The sequence below is a fragment of the Electrona antarctica genome, assembly GCF_951216825.1.
Source record: "Electrona antarctica genome assembly, chromosome: 6".
Taxonomy (NCBI): Eukaryota; Metazoa; Chordata; class Actinopteri; order Myctophiformes; family Myctophidae; genus Electrona; species Electrona antarctica.
The window spans coordinates 24,163,359-24,182,618 of NC_136811.1; the positions used below are offsets into that span (position 1 = coordinate 24,163,359).

Genomic DNA, 19,260 nt, shown 5'->3' on the forward strand with positions numbered 1-19,260 from the left:
CTTTGTTAAAAGTTCTAATGCCCATATAATGAAATGCATAAGGGTGTGGTATGGGACCGGGTCTCCTGTTTAACCTATGCAAAATGAATAATTAACAGCACTACGTTATTCTATATTCACATTAATCATCTTTGCAAGTCCAAATTCTATGCTTGCCATACTCTTCTTGCACTATTATACTTGAACTGCACGGTCTGCACCTTCATAAATCTGTTCGTATCGTTGCTGTCCGGAAGAAACCACGTAACTCTTGATTTTATTTTTGGCATAAATCAGTGCTATTGCAACTGTGTGTTTGTTAAAATAATTATTGAACCAATGAAAAGTGCTCTAAGTGCGTTGACAAAAACCTCCTAACTCCACTTGAACTGAATTTTATTTTCATTTCCTGAAAAATGAACATTTTGGAGTTAGGTGGTTTCTTCCAGACAGCAGAGATATATGGAACATAGGCTACTGTGAAGTCCACTTCATTTTGCTACTACAGGGAAAACATGATGATGCTCTTATTTGTTTGCTCTTTAAACTAAACTAAACAAAATACATACATACATGGATGCACCTGGGACGTATCCTCAGTGATGTATCCTAAGGTCATCGGGGTTTCGGGTCTCGCAACATCACACCCCTCGCTCAGGTGACCCAGCCGGGGTGATCAAGTCCCGACTTACGTCCCAGTAGCTACCCTCGATCAGTCCCATTAGGGAAAAACCAGGGCCACTCAATCCGTTCTTCCTGAACTACTCTGCCGGGACTGGGAGGTACCATCCTGGCGCGTGGAAGGACTAGGCTCTGTGGGTTGACTCCTGTCCGGGCCCCTCCTACGTCTCACCATGTCCACTCCTGCTCTCACCAGGTCAGGCCCTGTGCGTTGCACCAGACTCCCAGCACCAGGCACTTTATTCAGGAATAGTGGATTCTCGAGCAAACAATCTGAACTACATATTTTTGTAAGTGAGATTGCCACATTGAGCTTGTATACTGTTTTTGCTATTTGTCGTAAGACAACGTATGTAGGGCTTACTTGGTTAATCAGAGAGCTGGTTTCAACTACAGACTAGGTGGATATGTTACGTTAGATGAGTGATTTGATCATTTCACCAAATTGAATTGCAAGTATATTAGGCATATTATGAGCCATGGAACAATACCATACAGTCACATTCATTCTTTCATTTAATTTAAGTCATATTTACAAACAGTCTGAAGTGCAGTAATTCTAAAATATAATCCATATCTACTGTACATTGCATTTTGGTTTGCAAATCGTTCACAGAATTATGAAACTGCTGCTGTAAAATAACATTTCTTAGAAATTAAGAAACAATAGATCACAATTGCTATGGAACAGACTGAAAGAAAAATGGAAGAAAGAGAAAGAAATCTAATGACTATGGATGGCCCTTTGTGCACCAATTTGACAAGTCATAAATCACATTACACTGCAGGTTATAATTCACTTATCGTATGTAATTTCCCCGCCACAGCAAATAATTCTTTAACACATAAAAAAGTCTTAAGAGGGTAGAGGGAAGGCCAAAACCAATGGTTTGGAGTGCAAAACTCAGCCTGACAATACTTAAAGCCCGCCATATACATTTATACAGATATGCACAGTCTTGTACTGTATACTTCATTCTGTGTGCCCCTGATTCACACCTTATGAAAGCTTCACAAGGTTTCCACACGCTGTTCTGATTACGAAGACTGAATGATAATCCCATTGTCATGAGCACCTTATTTTTAACCTGTTTCAACTGCCCTCATCACACAGCTGAACTCCTACTCACAGATAAAACATTTCAGCACAGTACAGATAGTTGCTATTATTCAGAACCTGCACCCACAATAAAGGTGTCAATGCAGGGGAGTGTATGGTACCTAGTCAGTAAATCCTCAAAATAAATGTACATACCGGGTACCCCTAAATACTCTGACTCCTGGCACAAGCCAAAGAGATTGCTGTTGCACATTATAGGAAACAATTGACTCAGAGACTACTTTGAAATCACTCTTACAAGTCATTCAACACTTCCAACAGACTGCAGATACCAAGGTTGACAATCTCAGTGAAACAAAGATTGTTGGTTCAGCCGTCAACCACACTGTCAGTCGCAGAGGTACCCACATCATAGAAACTCCAACCAAGAGCCCTAGGTTCCCCTGGTTTAGGGCCAGGTTAGGGTTAGGTTTGGGTACTCTCCCAGCCTGCCATCTCTGTGTCCCTTTGTGGTTAAAGAAAAGATGCTACACATATTCATTTGACAAAAGGGCCGAGTATGTGTTAATAGGCAGGTTTAAAGAGAGGCTTGCTTGAGTTGTAGAATTGTATCATGATTGAAATAGTAAACAGTTGAGCCTTTTCTTTTTTATATTTGGTGCTAGTGAGGCTAGAGTTTCATTCCAAAAGCTGTACATCTTTTTTTTTTTAAACTATTAACTGCTATTTAGAACTGTTCTCAAACATATAAATGCATTGCAATGCATTAACACTTATCAAAGCAATGGTATTCCAAGATAGCTAATGACTTAGTATTTCATACTTTCACTGCAATGCCAGCAATCGACTCGGCAGAGAAATTGAAACAAATGTACTATTCCAATTGCTGGACGTACTTTATTGGAATGAAACTCTTCAGTTTATTCTACTGGTTTAACTGTACTGTTGTCTGTAGCCATCATAGTACAAAAAACAAACACATTGAGTCTGCATACCTAGACATAGCCTTCACACTATCATGAAACAACCACCAGCACTATATATACCTTTTATACGTTACAACAATCACATGTAAAGAGACTTTACATTGCAGGGGGTACAGCTTTATAAAATCTAGTACTATGCATCCAGCTGTGGAATTGGATCAGTGTGGCCACAGTGAATGTAAAAGTAGGCCCTCGAAGCCCTATAGGATTATGAGCTGATGATGCAGGCAAGCAGAAGATGCTTTTTATTCCGCACACGTCAATTGGCACACACAGACACGCTCTGCTTGCATACATGCTTTTGCACACTCATGCATTTATGTACTTGCATACATATCTCTCTCTCACTCACTCACTCACTCACACACTCACACTCACACTCACACACACACACACACACACACACAGGCCGGATGGTAACCGCAACAAACACACACACGGCTCAGGGGTAGAGTGGCCGGATGGTAACCGTAAGGTCGCCAGTTTGAACCCGGGCTCCCCCAGAGTTAGTGTCGAAGTGTCCTTGAGCAAGACTGAACCCCTAATTGCTCCTGATGTGCTGGTTGGTGCCTTGCATGGTTTCCGCCGCCATCGGTGTGTGAATGGGTGAATGTAATGCACAATCTAAAGTACATTACACACACACACACACACACACACACACACACACACACACACACACACACACACACACACACACACACACACACACACACACACACACACACACACACACACACACACACACACACACACACACACACACACACACACACACACACACACACACACACACACACACACACACACACACACACACACACACACACCCATCTGCTAAAGGCCTCTCAACAACTTTCCCTCTATTAAGTTCAGATATGTTCTCCACCAAGTGTCAGATATGTTCTACAGAGGGGCCACATTAATAATGAGTGTCCAAGGGCTATACTTAGAAAAGTCTCCCATCTGGCCCTGTGGTTAGTTCCCATGGTCAGTAGGTCCAGTTCAGTCCAGAAGAGTGGTCTTATCAACTTAAGGCAGGTTGGGTGGTAGCTATGTGGCAGGGTTGGAGACTCCATTCATTTGTTTACCCAGACATTCACATATTTGTTAATCAAAGTCTTCTTCAGTAGGGCTTGGCCCACTTGGTATTGGGGGGGCTCTTGGGGCTACAGTTCCCGACTGGTGAGGAGGAGGAGTTGGAGGTGGCAGAGGCAGCTAAGTTAGGGGGGCTACTGGGATGTCCCTCCCAGAACATGGCATCACTGGGCTTGGGGGGGCTGGGGAAGGACCAAGAGCTATCATCCAGGGAGGCCTGGTTGATCGGAGGGGGAGGTAGGAGGTTCCCACCCATGGCCCCAGCGGGGCAGTGTTGGGTGGACCAGGGGCCGTTGTTCCAACAGTCTTCCCTCAGTCCATCTAGCAGTGGGGGTCCTGATGGGGCCCCGACAGGGGGGCAGGGGCGACCGGAGCTGGAGGGGACTGGGGGGGCACTAGGGGGGCGAGACATGCGGAGTGCTGGATGGTTGTTGTTCTTCTCCACATCGTCCAGGCACTGGACAGGAACTGTGGAAGCAGCTAGAGAGAGAGGAAGTTGGAAATAAGGGACGATGGAAGGACAGATAAAAAGGGGGATGGAGGGAGAGATCAGGGGACAGAGAAAAACACCAAGGTCTGTAATGTAATATCAATTATTTTGTTATGATTCTAACATATAATTCACGGAATGTCTGAAACACTGTCGCTGCTCCTCTCTGGCTGCACCAATCTCTCAGAATTTTCACACAGGCATTGATCATTACATTATAGAGGTCTTAACAAGGCCCTTTTTTCAATTTAACAGATTTAACGATGTTAATTACATTTATTAGTGAATTAATGAATGAGAAAACTCACACAACTCACTCACAACACTTGGAGGGGACAGGGAGGTTCATAATAATTATTAAAATAATGTAATAAATAATTACATCAGTCGGCCTCATGGTGGTGCTATAACAGCCCACTTTACATTTGACCTTATAACTCTTGAACAGTAGTCTGTAAAATATTTCTTTCTTCAAAACACACTTTTTGCTCTTCCACCAACAGATTTTGTCCAAATCTCACAAAAATTTGTACACATTATCTCTGGACCTATCCGATTAAGGCGGAGTCAGGTTAGATTAAAACACCACAGGCAGAATTTTGATAGTCCGTATCGTTCGGCCGTAATCGGCTTAAGTTAGTGGAACGGAATGTCCAATCCACCCCAAATTTTAATCACATGTCAAGGGTGAAATTCCATTTTCATCCATAGGGAGCGCCACAAATGTGAAAAATGTAAAAGTTCGTTGCAAAAACATGATTTGGGGGGAATAAATCCCATCCTAATTACTTACACATGACCACAGGGGTGACTTGACATTGTAATTGGCTAGCTAAATCAGTGGGAGGGGCCTATATTTCTGAAAGCATCTGTGCCTTCGCCAACCCCACTTTGCAATTTCCCCAGAATTGCACCTTTCCTGTACTACTTGCCCGACGGGCTGTACATAATTTGGTGTTCATATATTCGAACGGGTAAGGACTAGTTAGAAATTATACTATTTTTTGGATAATTTTGAATAATGGATGAATAATGGATTTCTTTTTTTAAATCAAGAAACACAAAGACATTCTATTTTTTAATATATAGTTTACTAAATTGATTATTGTGATTAAACACTTAAAGCAGCACTATGTAGATATCAGTGCATGGCCAATTTGGACACAAATGACATGGCAGCGAATGTCTTTGACTTTTACCCAAGATTCTCTGCAAGCATGTCCGGTAAGGAAGTGCTGTAATTGATTCTTTATGACATGGCATTTATGGAGGGATGATTGTAATTGTTTAAGTTGATTGTTATTGCTTAAACATGCAACTTTTATGGGCTGAGCACCTGTGCTCAGCTACTTCCCTGGGTAAAGGGAAGTAGCTATTATAGTTGATAAAAAAAATAAAAAATAAAATAAAAAATAAAATAAAGTTCCATAGTGCTGCTTTAAGCCCTGTTGTATTATTGTTTTATATCTGTCATGCAGTGTTACAAAGACATAGGGAACATAGTCAATATAGTATAAGCAAATTTGTAGATCTGCTATTTTCACTATTTTTGTAAATCAATGATTTTATTCAAATTGATTAAATCTATTAGTTTTATTAATGATTGCACCCCTATATCAACCAATATTTGTCAGATGTTAGAAAGTTTGTAACATTCATTGAAAATGAAAGGAAGCAATGTTGTATAACTGCCACTAATATAAAATACCTTTATGGATATGTGGCTGGAATGGTTTCTGCAAAGAGAGGATATGTGATATAATTGTTAAATGTTAATTTGACCGTGAGTGTGAAAATGGATCTATGCAGAAAAGACAGAAAGAAAAAAGATTGAATAGTCTTGCTATCTAATCTATTAAATAATTCAAATACTTTTCACAGAAGTTCATTTGATAAAGGAATCTGATTTCTCCTGATCGTATCCTACAGATATGGAAATTATGTATCCGCATTCCACAAGGTGCAATAGTGCAGAGTATGTGAGCAATGTTGCTTGCAATATGAAGGTTTACTCTTATTAGGGTCATTGCGACCAACTCACACTCAATCAACATTTTACAAAATGGTTACATTTTCTAAATATTTCATTACAATTTTAAACATTAAAATGTTCACATTAAACTCCTTACAAAACAAGCAGTGTGGTAGAATAAACTAAAATACAGTAGTTTGAGATCTCTGGATGGTGTAAATGTCAAGGCCACCAAATATAAAGGATACCAAGCAACAATTGTGAAATTGATGGTCCACGCAGTTAACTTATCAAGCTATATACAAGTCAAAGTCACTATCGTAATCATGAACACACCACGGCTTTGCCATCAAATCATCATCTTGAGCGGATAATAAAGTTTAAATGAGAGTTCCTCCTTCGCCTTTCTTCCCTCCAGTCATCCATCCATTCAAACCTCCCTCCCTGTTCTTCTCATCCCTGAGAGGGTCTCATGAGGCCCGGATTTGAATAAAAGTGATTCCAAAGGAGGGACCTTAGAAGAATACAGATGCACAATATCTTTGAATAAATACATAACCATCCCTCTTCCCCTCTCTCTCTCCCTCTCGCTCTCCCCCCTACGTTTCAGGATTACCTCTTTATTTGGTGGAATAAATAAGCCTATATTTATTTTCTTGACATATTTCCTTTTAATTTGCCCATCCCCATCTCTTCTTCTGTCACACAAAGGGAGCAGTCAGACAACAAAGGGAATGTCTTCTCAGAGGGACAGACCTGGAGGGAGCAAACCAGTTCATAATACCCTTAGCACGTCTATAGTCTTCTCACAAGCATAAGCTGCGGGAAAAATATATTAGTGGTGCTGGTAGAGTATAATACAGAGAAGCACACAGACAACTAATTTCAGGGGAAAACTGTTTGTTAGATGTCAAATTCCAGTGATTACACATAATTTAACAAGCACATTCTGAGGGACGCTAGCCCCTCCTATGCCCAGCTTTGTGTTTGTGTGTACCCCATTAACGATTATTTGATTGTCTGAGGGCTTAAAAAGTGAGGATAAACAGAAAAGTCGGATTGGATTTTCTTATAGGACAATAAAACCTACCTAATTTTTCTATCAGAATCCAATTTTTTTGACTAGGGATTTGTTAAACTGCAAACAGCTTTTAGGCCCTTTTTAAACTATCTATGACACATGGTCACCAGCGTCTACTCTAAATTGCATGGCACAAGTGCATTTGGGTGTGTCAGTCCAACTCCGCTTTTCTCTAGTTAAACTGTGCATAACCTGGGCGCAATGCACAGTGCTAGACGCAACGGGTTGTATTTAGTATCTTAATTAATTACAGGAGGCTTTTGAGCATAACATGAATAAACCAATCACGATGTCATCTCTCATTGTCTTTAAGAGCCAGGTGGGTCTGCACCACATTTCTTTTTTTTCTTTTTTCTTTTTAAATTTTTATCCCTCAATTTTGTAACCCATTTTTTCACCCCTGTGCCAATTATCTAATGTGATCCTGGGCTCTCTACACACCCTCCGCCAACCTAGTCCCCATGTATGGGGGACATGGGGAGAGCAACTGAGTGTCCAAGTTGCTCCTTTACACGTGACAGGGGGGAGTTTCCCTGGTTGGACGTAGCGCGTGGAAGGAACACGTTTTTCCAACCAGTTCCTTTCCCCTCCATCGGGCGCCCCGGCTGGCCAGGGGGAGGCAGTTTGTTTAGAGACCAGGATTACTGCATGTTTTTGTGAGGGTACCTACCCTAGGGGACACGGGGAGAACATGCACCACATTTCTATGCAAATTGCAGACTTGGCAGGTTGGAGGAGAAGCAAGCGTTTTTCTGCTGAGGCAACAGATCTGCTCGTGCACTTGTCCACATCTTCTGGCATCACCAGAATTCCCGCAGCAATGCTGAAAGCCATATCATGATGCCAGAGAAATAAAGACTTTGGTGTGCGAATCGCACACACCAAAAACATGCAAACCAGAGATGGACCACAATTAGTGGCTAGTGGCATTTTTCGGCATGAGTTCAGAATCATGCCTTCCTACGTCCTGTAATGTGTCCTCATTTGTACGTCCAAGAGACATCTTGACATAATCCACATTTCATAATCGACAAAAATCGATTAGTCTGATCAACCGCTTAACCCTGTTGTTTTGAACAACTAAACCCTGTATTATACTTTGTTGTACAATGGTGGAATACAAAATTAGTGAAAATAGACGATCTACAATCTATATATTGCTGCCGGGAGGAAACCACCTAACTGCATTTTTGAGGTTTTATATTTTGTTGCATAAATCAGTGCAACCAAATGTGTTGGTTAAAAAATATTGAACCAATGAAAAGTAGTAAAAAGCACGTCAGACAAAACCTTTTAACTCCATTGGACCCTCAAACTGTCTGCTAAAGCAACTAACTCCACTCCATTTGTTTGGCCCAAAGAATTGTGTTTATTGTCATGATTTGTCAGGAGCCGAGTTGGCTTTGTCCGAGGCTTAAAGGTCTTTAAATACTTTCTGAAACGTCTATAGAAAAATGAATGGGAAATTCTCTTCCGGTGCCTTCCTCGTTCTGAAAGGGGGCGGGACTGTGACGCTGTATTTGGAGCCCCAAAGTGGATATTGATGACCAGAAATTAAGTGTACTTATTGAAATAAACAGTAGGCCTATCTCTTTCTGGTATCGCCGATCTCCTCACCTCCATGGTGCTGAAAGAGGTTTAATAATGCATTAATTATTTCTGAACCTCAGTGATGAATATCTCAGTAATGTCATCTGCCGTATTGAACCAGTGATGTGTTGAACCTGACGCCCTGTAAATGTGGATGGTACAGACTGTACCCTTCCCGGCGCCTATAGTATGTATACGAAACCTCTGTTGGTCGGAAACTAGTAATAACACTTGGGCGCAATGACAAGGTTTGTACTGTGTGAGATGTAAGTACACATTTAAACAGAGGAGAGAAACTGTGTGTGTGTGTATGTGTGCGCATATGTCCAGGAGGCCTCACCTTGTCTGTTGTCATTGAGCAGTGGTTTTAGTTTCCTGATCACGCCTGTTTGGTACTTCAGCTCAGAGTGGAGACGTGTAATCTCAGAGCACAGAGCTTCATATATCTGCTGCATGTTGCTCTCCCTGCAAATTCCCGCAAAATCCCTGCAAGTCCATTCGCATAATTCATGATTCATTTTAACAGATGCTGTAGTAAAATGTTGGCATAAACTTTAAGAATGAGAATAAATGTGTGGAGAATTCCAAATGTTACAAATCAAATGATGAATCTTGTTTATTGAGTAGCGCTTTGATTATCATTATTTTTTAATGAACGTTGTATTTACCACTATAATAAAACTGAACAATATGCAGTAATTAAGTGCAATTCACAAAATGCTGGTATCCTAGTAATGTTTAATCCACCAGCACTGAAAAACTGGCCTTTCCACTCCTTTGTTACATTAGAAATCTCAGCCACACTTTACCTCAATGTCAGAGAGTGGTTTAAAAACAAACAAAAAAGGATGAAGGAGAGATAATATCTTTCACATATTTGTATTGGGCAATATTGGCTGTATACTGAATTTAGTTGGTATATAACCCCCTCTAGTGTCCAAAGGAGTCAACTACACTATGTGATGTCAACGTGATGGGACATGTTGTGAGCTTGTAGATCAGCTATTTCCACTATTTGTTTATTTTAAAGTAGATCTACTAAGTTATTAAATATGTCAGTAATTTCTTTAAGTTACAAGTTGTTTGTCATATCTGCCCTGTGTAACTACAAAGACTAAAAGCCAAACAGAAATGTAATTTTTATTCACATGTTCCAGTGTTCAATGACACACAATTAAATCGTTAATCGCAATAATTTGTGTAACAATTAAATGTCATAATCATGACAGGCCTAACTTCTACTACTGGTAATACATTTTAATTGTAACACACTTTATATTTGTCACAAATCTCAAAGTATATCCTACTTAATACAAAATGAAAAAACAAAACAAAACAAAACTAGATAAAGTGCCCCTCTGGGCACACGTCTCCACCAGGGCAGGTCAGGTTGTGGCCTCCTGGTGGTGCTATAATAGGCCAATGTGAAAAGGGTGCCATTTCTTCTTATGCCATGGATGGCAATTGGATGATTTGAGGCATTTTGTTCCAAAAATGTGTTTTGCAAAAATCGTCCTCAATCAGCGGAGAACATTTAGCGACGGACCAGATGCTACATACATGTAGCAGCCTAAAATAAATGATCCTCTCATTTCTTATAAAATAAAAGTGAGAATGAAATTAAACTGCACGTTATATGGATTATTACAATGCTACTGCAATTACAGTGCAGTAGTACATCGTTTAGTTAGTCATTAGTCATTACATGGAATGTAAATTAATTAGAAGAACACCTAGTATTGGCAGCAACCCGAATTCTGTAATATTATAGTACTGTACCTGGTGTCGTGGTTCCGATCCAAATCTTCTCCGTTGAGACCTTGGGGTTCCTAAAACAAAACAAAGTGTCAAAAAGAAGTACAGTCTAGTGAGGTTTAACACAATCAGCGCCGGGATTTCTTTCAAAATAGAAGCTCGGGGGGGCAGCTTTTACTCTGAAAGCCGGGGGCTTCCGTTCCATAGAAAAAACGGGAGGCATAATGTTGCTTGCTTACCTCGCTATGATTATGATCGAGTCTCTCTAGAAGCGTTAATATTCCGGCCGAGAGGCATGTTGAAGTCAGAAATGCTCCCTAGATTACGCGTGGCGAGCCTTTCTTTCTGAGCGCTAAACAGGGGAGTGAACGGGAGCGCTCATGCATGAAAATCAAGGAGTACATTGCAGAAGGATAGGCCAACCCTATTTTTCGTTTGATATCAATGAAAAAGCGCTAGGACGTGTGTACACGTTGTCATAATCCACCGGTTGGATTAGCTATGACGTTTCCACACGTACAGTATGGTCTGAATGTGTTAAAGTGCAGAAAGTGCTTTTCTTTTGTTAGTAATCAATCATTGCTATATTGTTCAGTTAGGTCTTTGGTAAACAGAAATTTGCATTTTCAGGTCCTTTTTATCCAATCAGGAGAGAGAACTCAACTCATACAGGATCCTGGATAAACAAGTGAAATTGAAAGTAGGAACTGGAACTCCTAATATTGAAGCTACTCTCTCTTGGTTGGGTCAAATCAGCAACTCACCTGAAAATGTATTTTCTCTTTATTAATGAGCTGCAGAGACCCCCAGATTACTGTAGTACTGTAGACCAGCTGACATTCATAAAATGTTTGCGGACCAGTATGGTGGTGGTGGTGGTGGTGGGGGGGGGGGGGGGGGGGGGGGGGGTCGTTTCATGAGTAAATGAGATGCTGAGCACATTCTCAGACACCAGGTTCACAGCTCACAGGCAGTAAACTCACAGCAAAGAGAGCGGAAGGGAGCAGAGTGGGAGAAGGAGAACAGCAGAATTGTCAAATAAATCGCCCGTCATTCATATTTATTCCCTGACCTTAAAATATAGAACAAAGTGTGTCCCGTATATCAGTTCATTATGGGACACGTCTTTTAGTTTACAGATACGGGACGATTCCGTATTTTACGGGACGGGTGGTAACCCTGCTGCTTGGAAAATGCTGGTGATGCAAGGTTATAGATTCACAACTGACTTCTCGTGTACCAGTGGTACATGTCCCGCAGAACGGCAAACCTCTGATCTATAGAAATGATTACCATCTCAATATGCTATAGAACTAAACAAAACTATGAGCATGTAGATCTACTATTTTTAAAAATCGTGAAAATGTGGCACAAATCTTTGAATATATATTCTTTCAGAGTTTTCAGATGGGGTTCGGCGGCCAAATAGAGATAATTCTCGGGTCCTTCACATGAGAAAGGTTGAGAACCACTGACAAGAAACATGAGTTTTTCAGAAAACTGATAGGATTTAGAAGACATTTTTAGAATCGTCCTCAGGTCTAAATGGGTTAAACACTTGCTCTACTTTTACTGTGTACACTGTACAGGTGCTGTTTTGTTCTCTTACCCCAAGTCTTTCCATCAGTCTGCCATTTTGCAGTGTTAACCTATCCAGTTCCTCCTTCAACGTGCGGATCTTTAGTTCAGAGTTGACCCTGTCTACCTCCAAGTAGTCTGGGGGGCTGTTGAGACTCTTCATCACTAGACATACATGGACAAAAGTAAAACATGTGATGAAAAGACGATAAATATAAACCTTTTCTGAATTGTATATTGTAAGTAATAATAAAAGGCTTTCACTTCAGAGCATTAACACTTAAATCCATCCATCTTTACCTTGTCTATGTGTTCGTGGGGAAATGAGTTAGCAGATGATTATTGGTCAATATTTCTAAAATACACATTATCCTACGACTAAAGGAATTGCAATATAATGCTAGATGCTCTTTCATTTACATGGTGTGTAGATTCAGGTGCCTGGTAGCACAGCCACCTGAACCACAGCCAGTTAAGGTGCCCACACCATGCTTCTACTGAGCACAAGAACCTGGGTTCGGACTTCGAATCCGATCCTTTCCTGTTTCCCATGACTCTCCTCTCTTTCTGTGGTTAGTTTCCTGTCTCTCTACACTGACCTATCTGAAATAAAGCATAAAATGCCCCAAATAAATCTTAAGATTTAAGTGCAGTGCAACTATCAGAGGCTCATTATTCCTGCACCTTGGCTGCTGTGGCTATCTGATCACCAAGAGCGATCAGATATTTCAGTATGGTTTTCCATTTCTGCAGTATTATTATAAGTCTTAATGAACCACTTCACACATTTTTGGTCATCGTCTTCATAACTGGTCCTCACTAATACTCATTATAAGATAGCACAATTTCCGTCTACTCACTCTGCATCGCATTGGTGGGCTATAGACTATAGACTAATTAGAAACTAGTATAGCAATTCACATTTTTCTTTAATTTAAAAAGTATGACATTTTGTTTGAAATCACCAAACCTGCCTCTGAGTAGCATCATCGTTAAGCAGGTTTCTGAATTACGCCAGGGCTCCACCGGGCGCGTTGCGTCTCCGTCGCGTGCGTCAAAAAACGCACCGGTTCAATTTTAATGTACGCGTCACGCGTCACGCAACGCGGGCAGTGGAGCCACCCTTCATTGATTCAAAAGGGAACATTCCCTGACGGTGACGGAGACGCGACGCTGACGCGACGCTGACGCGCCCGGTGGAGCCCTGGTGTTACTGTCCACAGCCCTTCTCTGAGACACAGAGAGAATAGACAGAAATGTTGCCATCTTATAATGAGCATTAGTGAGGACCAATTATATGAAGACAGGTTGACAATGAGTGAAGTGGTCCTTTAAATGCACATATTAAATTTAATAAAATAAAAATAAAAGCAGTAATGCTTGTTAGAGCAAACAATAATTACACACGAGAAAATAAATGCGATGGAGTCCTGTGTGCTGTACCTCTACCTTGACTGGTCTCCATCTCTGTCCTCAGCTGAAGCACCTCCAACTCTTTGGCCTGTAGCTGCTCTGTCAGCACCTTCTCACTCTCATTCTTCTCTTTTTTCTGACAAAGACAGAAGGAAGACAGAGAAGGAGAAAGTTGGACATTAATATCCAGTATTAATATACGTGTTAATAAATACAGTAGTACTATTCACAAGTGAGCATTTGCTATGTATCAGTGGTAGACTATCTTCAGACCTACTTATATTTAAAAGTAACTTTTGTATATATCATATAATTATATAATAATTATATAATTTATACCTAGGGGTGAAAGTAGGCCAGTACTAAAAGATCCAGGGCCCTATTTGTGTCAGTGCTAAACCCCTTTGCCTGTTTTACTATTTTGAAAAAACATTTTTGAATAGTTCAAATAGCCGATCTGCAAGCTCACAACATGTTGATGTAGTTCGGCTAGTATTTTAATACGTTTTTCAAAATAGTAAAAAAGAAAAAAAGACGTTTAGGGATAAGGGGTTTAGCACTGATGAAAATAGGGCCCTCAGTGCATAACTCGAAGAGGGGACAGCATCTGCCTGCCAAACTCACAAACAACCAATCATGATGCCATGTCCAACAAGAAAACACATCTGCTAATGTTAGGTCAATATTAAGGATCAAACAAGATACAGTATGCAACTGCACAGTGCATGGAAGAGTTTGATTCAGTGTTCCTGTACTTCATGATCAAATCACAGAGTTTACTGATTTACTCTTTTTCCTTGTATTTACTTATTTACACTGGACAAGTGATAATGGTATTACACCAAAATTCCAAACATTTTGTTAGTGGCTGACACATTACAAGAATAGTTCAAATAGTTTTTCATAACTTGTTTTAGGAACAAAAGCTAGAAAAGTGTTTCTAAATTCTACACCGTACAGACGCAAATATGTATCATGATTCATGAAGCTGGTGGCAGGAGGAGAACACTATGAAACCTTGAAGGTTATTTGTGTTAGGACCGGCAAGAATTTCAAACCACTTTCACCCCTGTTTATACATTATTAGTATATTTTATACTTTTTCTCTCATCTGCTGTATATTTTCTTCTTTGTATGGGAGCAATACAATGTTAAATTCCATATGAAAACATCAACGGCCCATAAACTATAAAGTAGGATAGAGATATGACAAATGTCATTTATCTAAATGTAACATTGAAGAAAGTGGACAAATTAAATGTAGTATTGTAATGTTTTTGTTTTTAGGTTTGGACTCTCTAAATGCGACTGACCTTGGTTTTGGATTTATAAGTAATGTCTTGCTTGCTTGCTTAGGCTGAGAAATGACAATGGGTGAAGTATAACTATATCAATAAACGTACCAGTTTGTTGAGTTCAATCTGTAGGTCCTCCTTTTCTATATAGATACCTCTGTAAGCACTGAAGGCCTTGTTTACATACTGGGGACCCTCTGATGGAGGAGCCTCTGGCCTAAAGAGCTAGAACAGATCATAGGGAAAAAAGGGAAAATGAATAAGGCGAGAGAAAGAGAGAAGACGGTAGTAGAGGAGACACATTAGTCTTCTTCATAACTTCAGTGGTAGGAAACTGATCTCGATCTCTTACAGATCATTTCTAACTATACATTGTCCTCTATGTAATGTCTATCTAATGATGCTCTATTTATATATATATATTTTTTTATCATCATTTATTTTTTATTTTTTCTCTTTTCTGACATAGACACAAGGACAAGACAACAGACTTACATACAAGACAGTGTACGTATAAAATACTACCAACAATGTATGTAAAAACAACAACAATGAAAACAAAGAAAATAAAAACACTTAAATCCATCCATCTTTACCTTTATTTATATTTCACTCATCTATTTGACCTTACTAGTCTCCTACCATCTCTTTCTAAGTACATGCCTTGCTCTGTAGCCGTTATATCTATATAAACAGTTTTATGACACTTCAGATTTCTCAATCTTGTCTCTTTCTCTCTTAACCGGTTGGTTCCCAATAGGAACCGGTTAATTATGAATTGCATGGGCAAAACTATCCCTATATTAAATTCTTTATAGGATCAATAAATTAATATATAAGATAACCCTTCCACAGTAGTAGCTTTTTCATATTTTCCTATATAATGCCTCATTTGCATATTTGAAATTTGTAATACAATAAATCATAAGCTTTGTGTAAGTAATCAACTGGGGAAGTTTCATGGTGATAATCTAATATAGGTATGGTTTTGCACACTAAATTCATAATTAACGTTCCAATTTTGGAGCTCTGGCTCATGATGGAAAAGGGATCTCAGTGTTTACCTTATCCTCCAACTGTTTGACTCTCTTCCTCAGTAGAGCATTCTCCCGTTCTGTGTCTCTTAGCCTCTTCTTGATGTCCTCGTAGGCCGTGACCAAGGCAAAGTGTGATGCCACAGACTCATCGCCTGCACATACCGATACAGGGCTCTCACCACTTGCGCCATAAGCTGTCTCGTGTTTCAGGATGCAGATGTCATCATCCACCGCCAGGGGCTCCATGCCTAGTGCACAGACTAACACATCAGCTTACATAGCATCACCCCACTGGACAGTTAAAAGAAAGCCTTAATTTATACCACTGCAAAAAGATAACCAACCTTATCTGCCAATGTTTTTGGCAGATAAGGATGTTGGGTGGCATCTTCCTGCCCTCCCATGAAATGCAGAGTAGAAGACCAGCCTCTCTGTTGCGGAAAAATAAATAATGTTTTTTTTACCTACTCTCCAATACAAAGGCAGCTTGTGTTATTAGAAAGCCTACTTTCCTTAGTGGACGCACTCTAAGCCACGTGTATAAAATGCACTTTTTGTCCAGAAAGGGATTTTTTTCCCCACAGGATAAAATACTTTGTTACTACAACACAAGCCGCCTTTGTATTGGTGAGTAGGTAAAACGTTCATATTTCCGCAACAAAGGAGAGGCTGGTCTGCATTTCATGCGAGTCCATAAAGTGGGACAGCTACATTGCCACCAAGAGTTCAAACTAAAGCACCAAAACATGTACAAAGGCATCATTGTTAGGTTCTCTCAGGGGGCTACAAGAACAGGATGAGCAATTGATTGGTGGACTCATACAGATAGCGACCACTATGACTATTCACTTTCCTTCTCTCATGATAATTTTTTTTTCATTGTCAAATACACTGACCTACACTTACAATGGCAGGCCCAATTGCCTTGTAGGCCAGGGTATTGGCATTAAATTAAATGAAATGTGTGTCAACAAACTGATGTCAGCCGTGTATGCAGCATAAACTGTTTTAAGTCCGCAGACTCTCTAAATGCAGAATCATTCTGAGTGGGTGTTTGAACTTTGAACCTCGACAGAAGTACTGTCTGTCACGAAATCGAAAGTGAAACATGTTGCATGGAACGAGTCGCTTTCGTTCTGTCTTGATCGCAAATGAAGGAGCGAGCAATTCTCAATTCTATAGATATTAATATCCAGTGAAGTGGTTACGTGAAGCATGACAACAAGCTCGTACAATTCAAAGGACGAACCGTGGAAAAAATAAACAAGTTATCTGTAGAACCAACGATGTAAACAAACAACGAACACTGCTCTGTTTGAAAGCTAATATTATGGCATTCACGGCACCTTGGACAGTCCAACGTAAAACGTATCCATCTACGTCCAAGGCTGCAGAACATTGAACGTATTGCAATATGAATAACCAACAAGGTATACGTATTACGAACATCCGTATCTGCCTGGTGACAAGGGTCGATGTGACATGATAACATTTAGCTAATGCTAACGGCTGCTATTGGCCATTTAACGCTAGGTCTACGCTACTGCGACCTATCATTGTACATCGACAGCCACTAACCTTGTTAGATGCTGCCTTTAATTATATCACGTCCTGTTTGCGTCGGACATGTGGGTAATCTTGATTCAGAGAGTCTAGAAACAAAATAGTTGTGTTGTTGTTGTGTCAAAGGAAAACAAAGAAACGTAGCAGCCAGCCAGGGTCTCTGAGCTGACAGGTGAGAATAGAGAAAACAAAAACTTCCGGGAGTCACTTGACTTTCAAACACGTTTCAAAATAAAAGCATAGGAGCCTTCTTAGCTACAGTACATGGCTCTGTGGTGGTCGTAGGAAAAACATAATTACAACAATCAAAGTTTAAAATGAATGTACGGTATTATTTTTAATTAAGTGGATGAAGGCTACAGACAACATGAAGTGAAATGCATTATGTTGATTTTGTGATTTTGGTTCAATTAGATTAGGTTAATTTCCAGAGAGAATGGGTTTGGTTTCTATTTGTGTAGCATTATTCTGTGTCTGTCTGTCTGTCTGTCTGTCTGTCTGTCTGGCTATTATAGTGAATGAGATCTATGTGTATATAGTATAATAATAGAAAATAACAATGACAAGAGAAACAATCAAACTGAGGTACTGTATGCATGAAATGCATACGGTATTGAATAAATGGCTCAGTAGTTGCTTGATGGATCAAACCTTAAAAATAACTCCAATATAGAATCAAATCTGTATAACAATGCTGTAGGCCTATAAAAACAACAGATTACTTGAGGTCATGAGATACCACCTCCCCCTACGGATACCACAGGGGGGCCGCCAAATCTTTGAGTGATTGTCTTGCTTTTTTAATTTTTACCAGCTGCCCTCCCACTCTGGGAGTTTTGGTGTAGAGCACATCAAAGCCTTCTACAAAAACCTAGGTATTTGTAAAGATGATTTTAAACTGGAAATGGTAACAACTGAGGTAGGTAAAAGACTGAGTGCCCTTCAACCCCACAAGGCTACTGGCCATGAAAATATTCCCTCCAAATTTCTCAGAGACTCAGCCATTTCTATAGCTCCAATCATCACCCACATAATAAACCTCTCCATCAAACAGGGACAGGTCCCCCAAGATTTCAAACTGGCCAAAGTAACCCCTGTGCACAAGAAAGGGAGCAAATTAGACCCCAGCAACTACCGCCCTATTTCTATTCTTAGCTCCATCTCGAAAGTGATGGAAAAAATAGTCTATGAACAGGTTGAAAAGGAACTTGCCACAAAAAGTACGAATTCCAATCTGGCTTCAGATCATCCCACTCCACTGACACCTCCTCTATTTGAGCGACCACATCAAACACGGGGTGGATGCTAGCAAATACTGCAGCATAGTCATGTTGGACCTCCAAAAGGCTTTTGACACAGTGAACCACTGGTTAACAAGCTAAAATCAATTGGTTTTGATAGCACATCAGTGAGCTGGATGCAATCCTACCTGGAGGGGAGAGAACAGATGGTGGAGGTGAACGGAACACCCCCCCCTACTACCTGGCCTCACTCCCCGAACCCACCTCACCCCTGCCCACTTTGACAGGCTTAGGGTTGACGACAGAGTACAGCATCTTGTAATGGGTCTGGTCCACAAGATTCGATACACCACCAAGATACCCATGTCCAAATAGTTCCTTAATGTCAACGAAGTCCACACCCACAACACAGAGTTCAACAAACCATGGGCTACCCAGATT

At 40.3% G+C, this 19,260-nt stretch overlaps 1 protein-coding gene across 4 annotated transcripts; it reads right to left on the minus strand.

Annotated features, from left to right (window-relative positions):
• Positions 1-3,448: 3,448 nt before the first annotated feature.
• azi2 (5-azacytidine induced 2) lies at positions 3,449-17,791 on the minus strand. 4 transcript variants are annotated; one of them, XM_079504654.1, is made up of 8 exons: positions 17,594-17,791; positions 16,043-16,263; positions 15,087-15,203; positions 13,714-13,819; positions 12,302-12,435; positions 10,717-10,766; positions 9,278-9,423; positions 3,449-4,284 (listed from the first exon to the last, which is right to left on the minus strand). In XM_079504654.1, exons 2-8 carry the CDS (start codon positions 16,259-16,261, stop codon positions 3,833-3,835), a joined length of 1,224 nt encoding a protein of 407 aa, XP_079360780.1. In that variant the 5' UTR covers positions 16,262-16,263; positions 17,594-17,791; the 3' UTR covers positions 3,449-3,832. The 4 variants fall into 4 exon arrangements, with proteins under 4 accessions (XP_079360780.1, XP_079360781.1, XP_079360778.1 ...); XM_079504655.1 differs by having other exon boundaries at positions 16,043-16,275; XM_079504652.1 differs by lacking the exon at positions 17,594-17,791 and adding an exon at positions 17,362-17,488.
• Between the last annotated feature and the right edge of the window lie 1,469 nt (positions 17,792-19,260).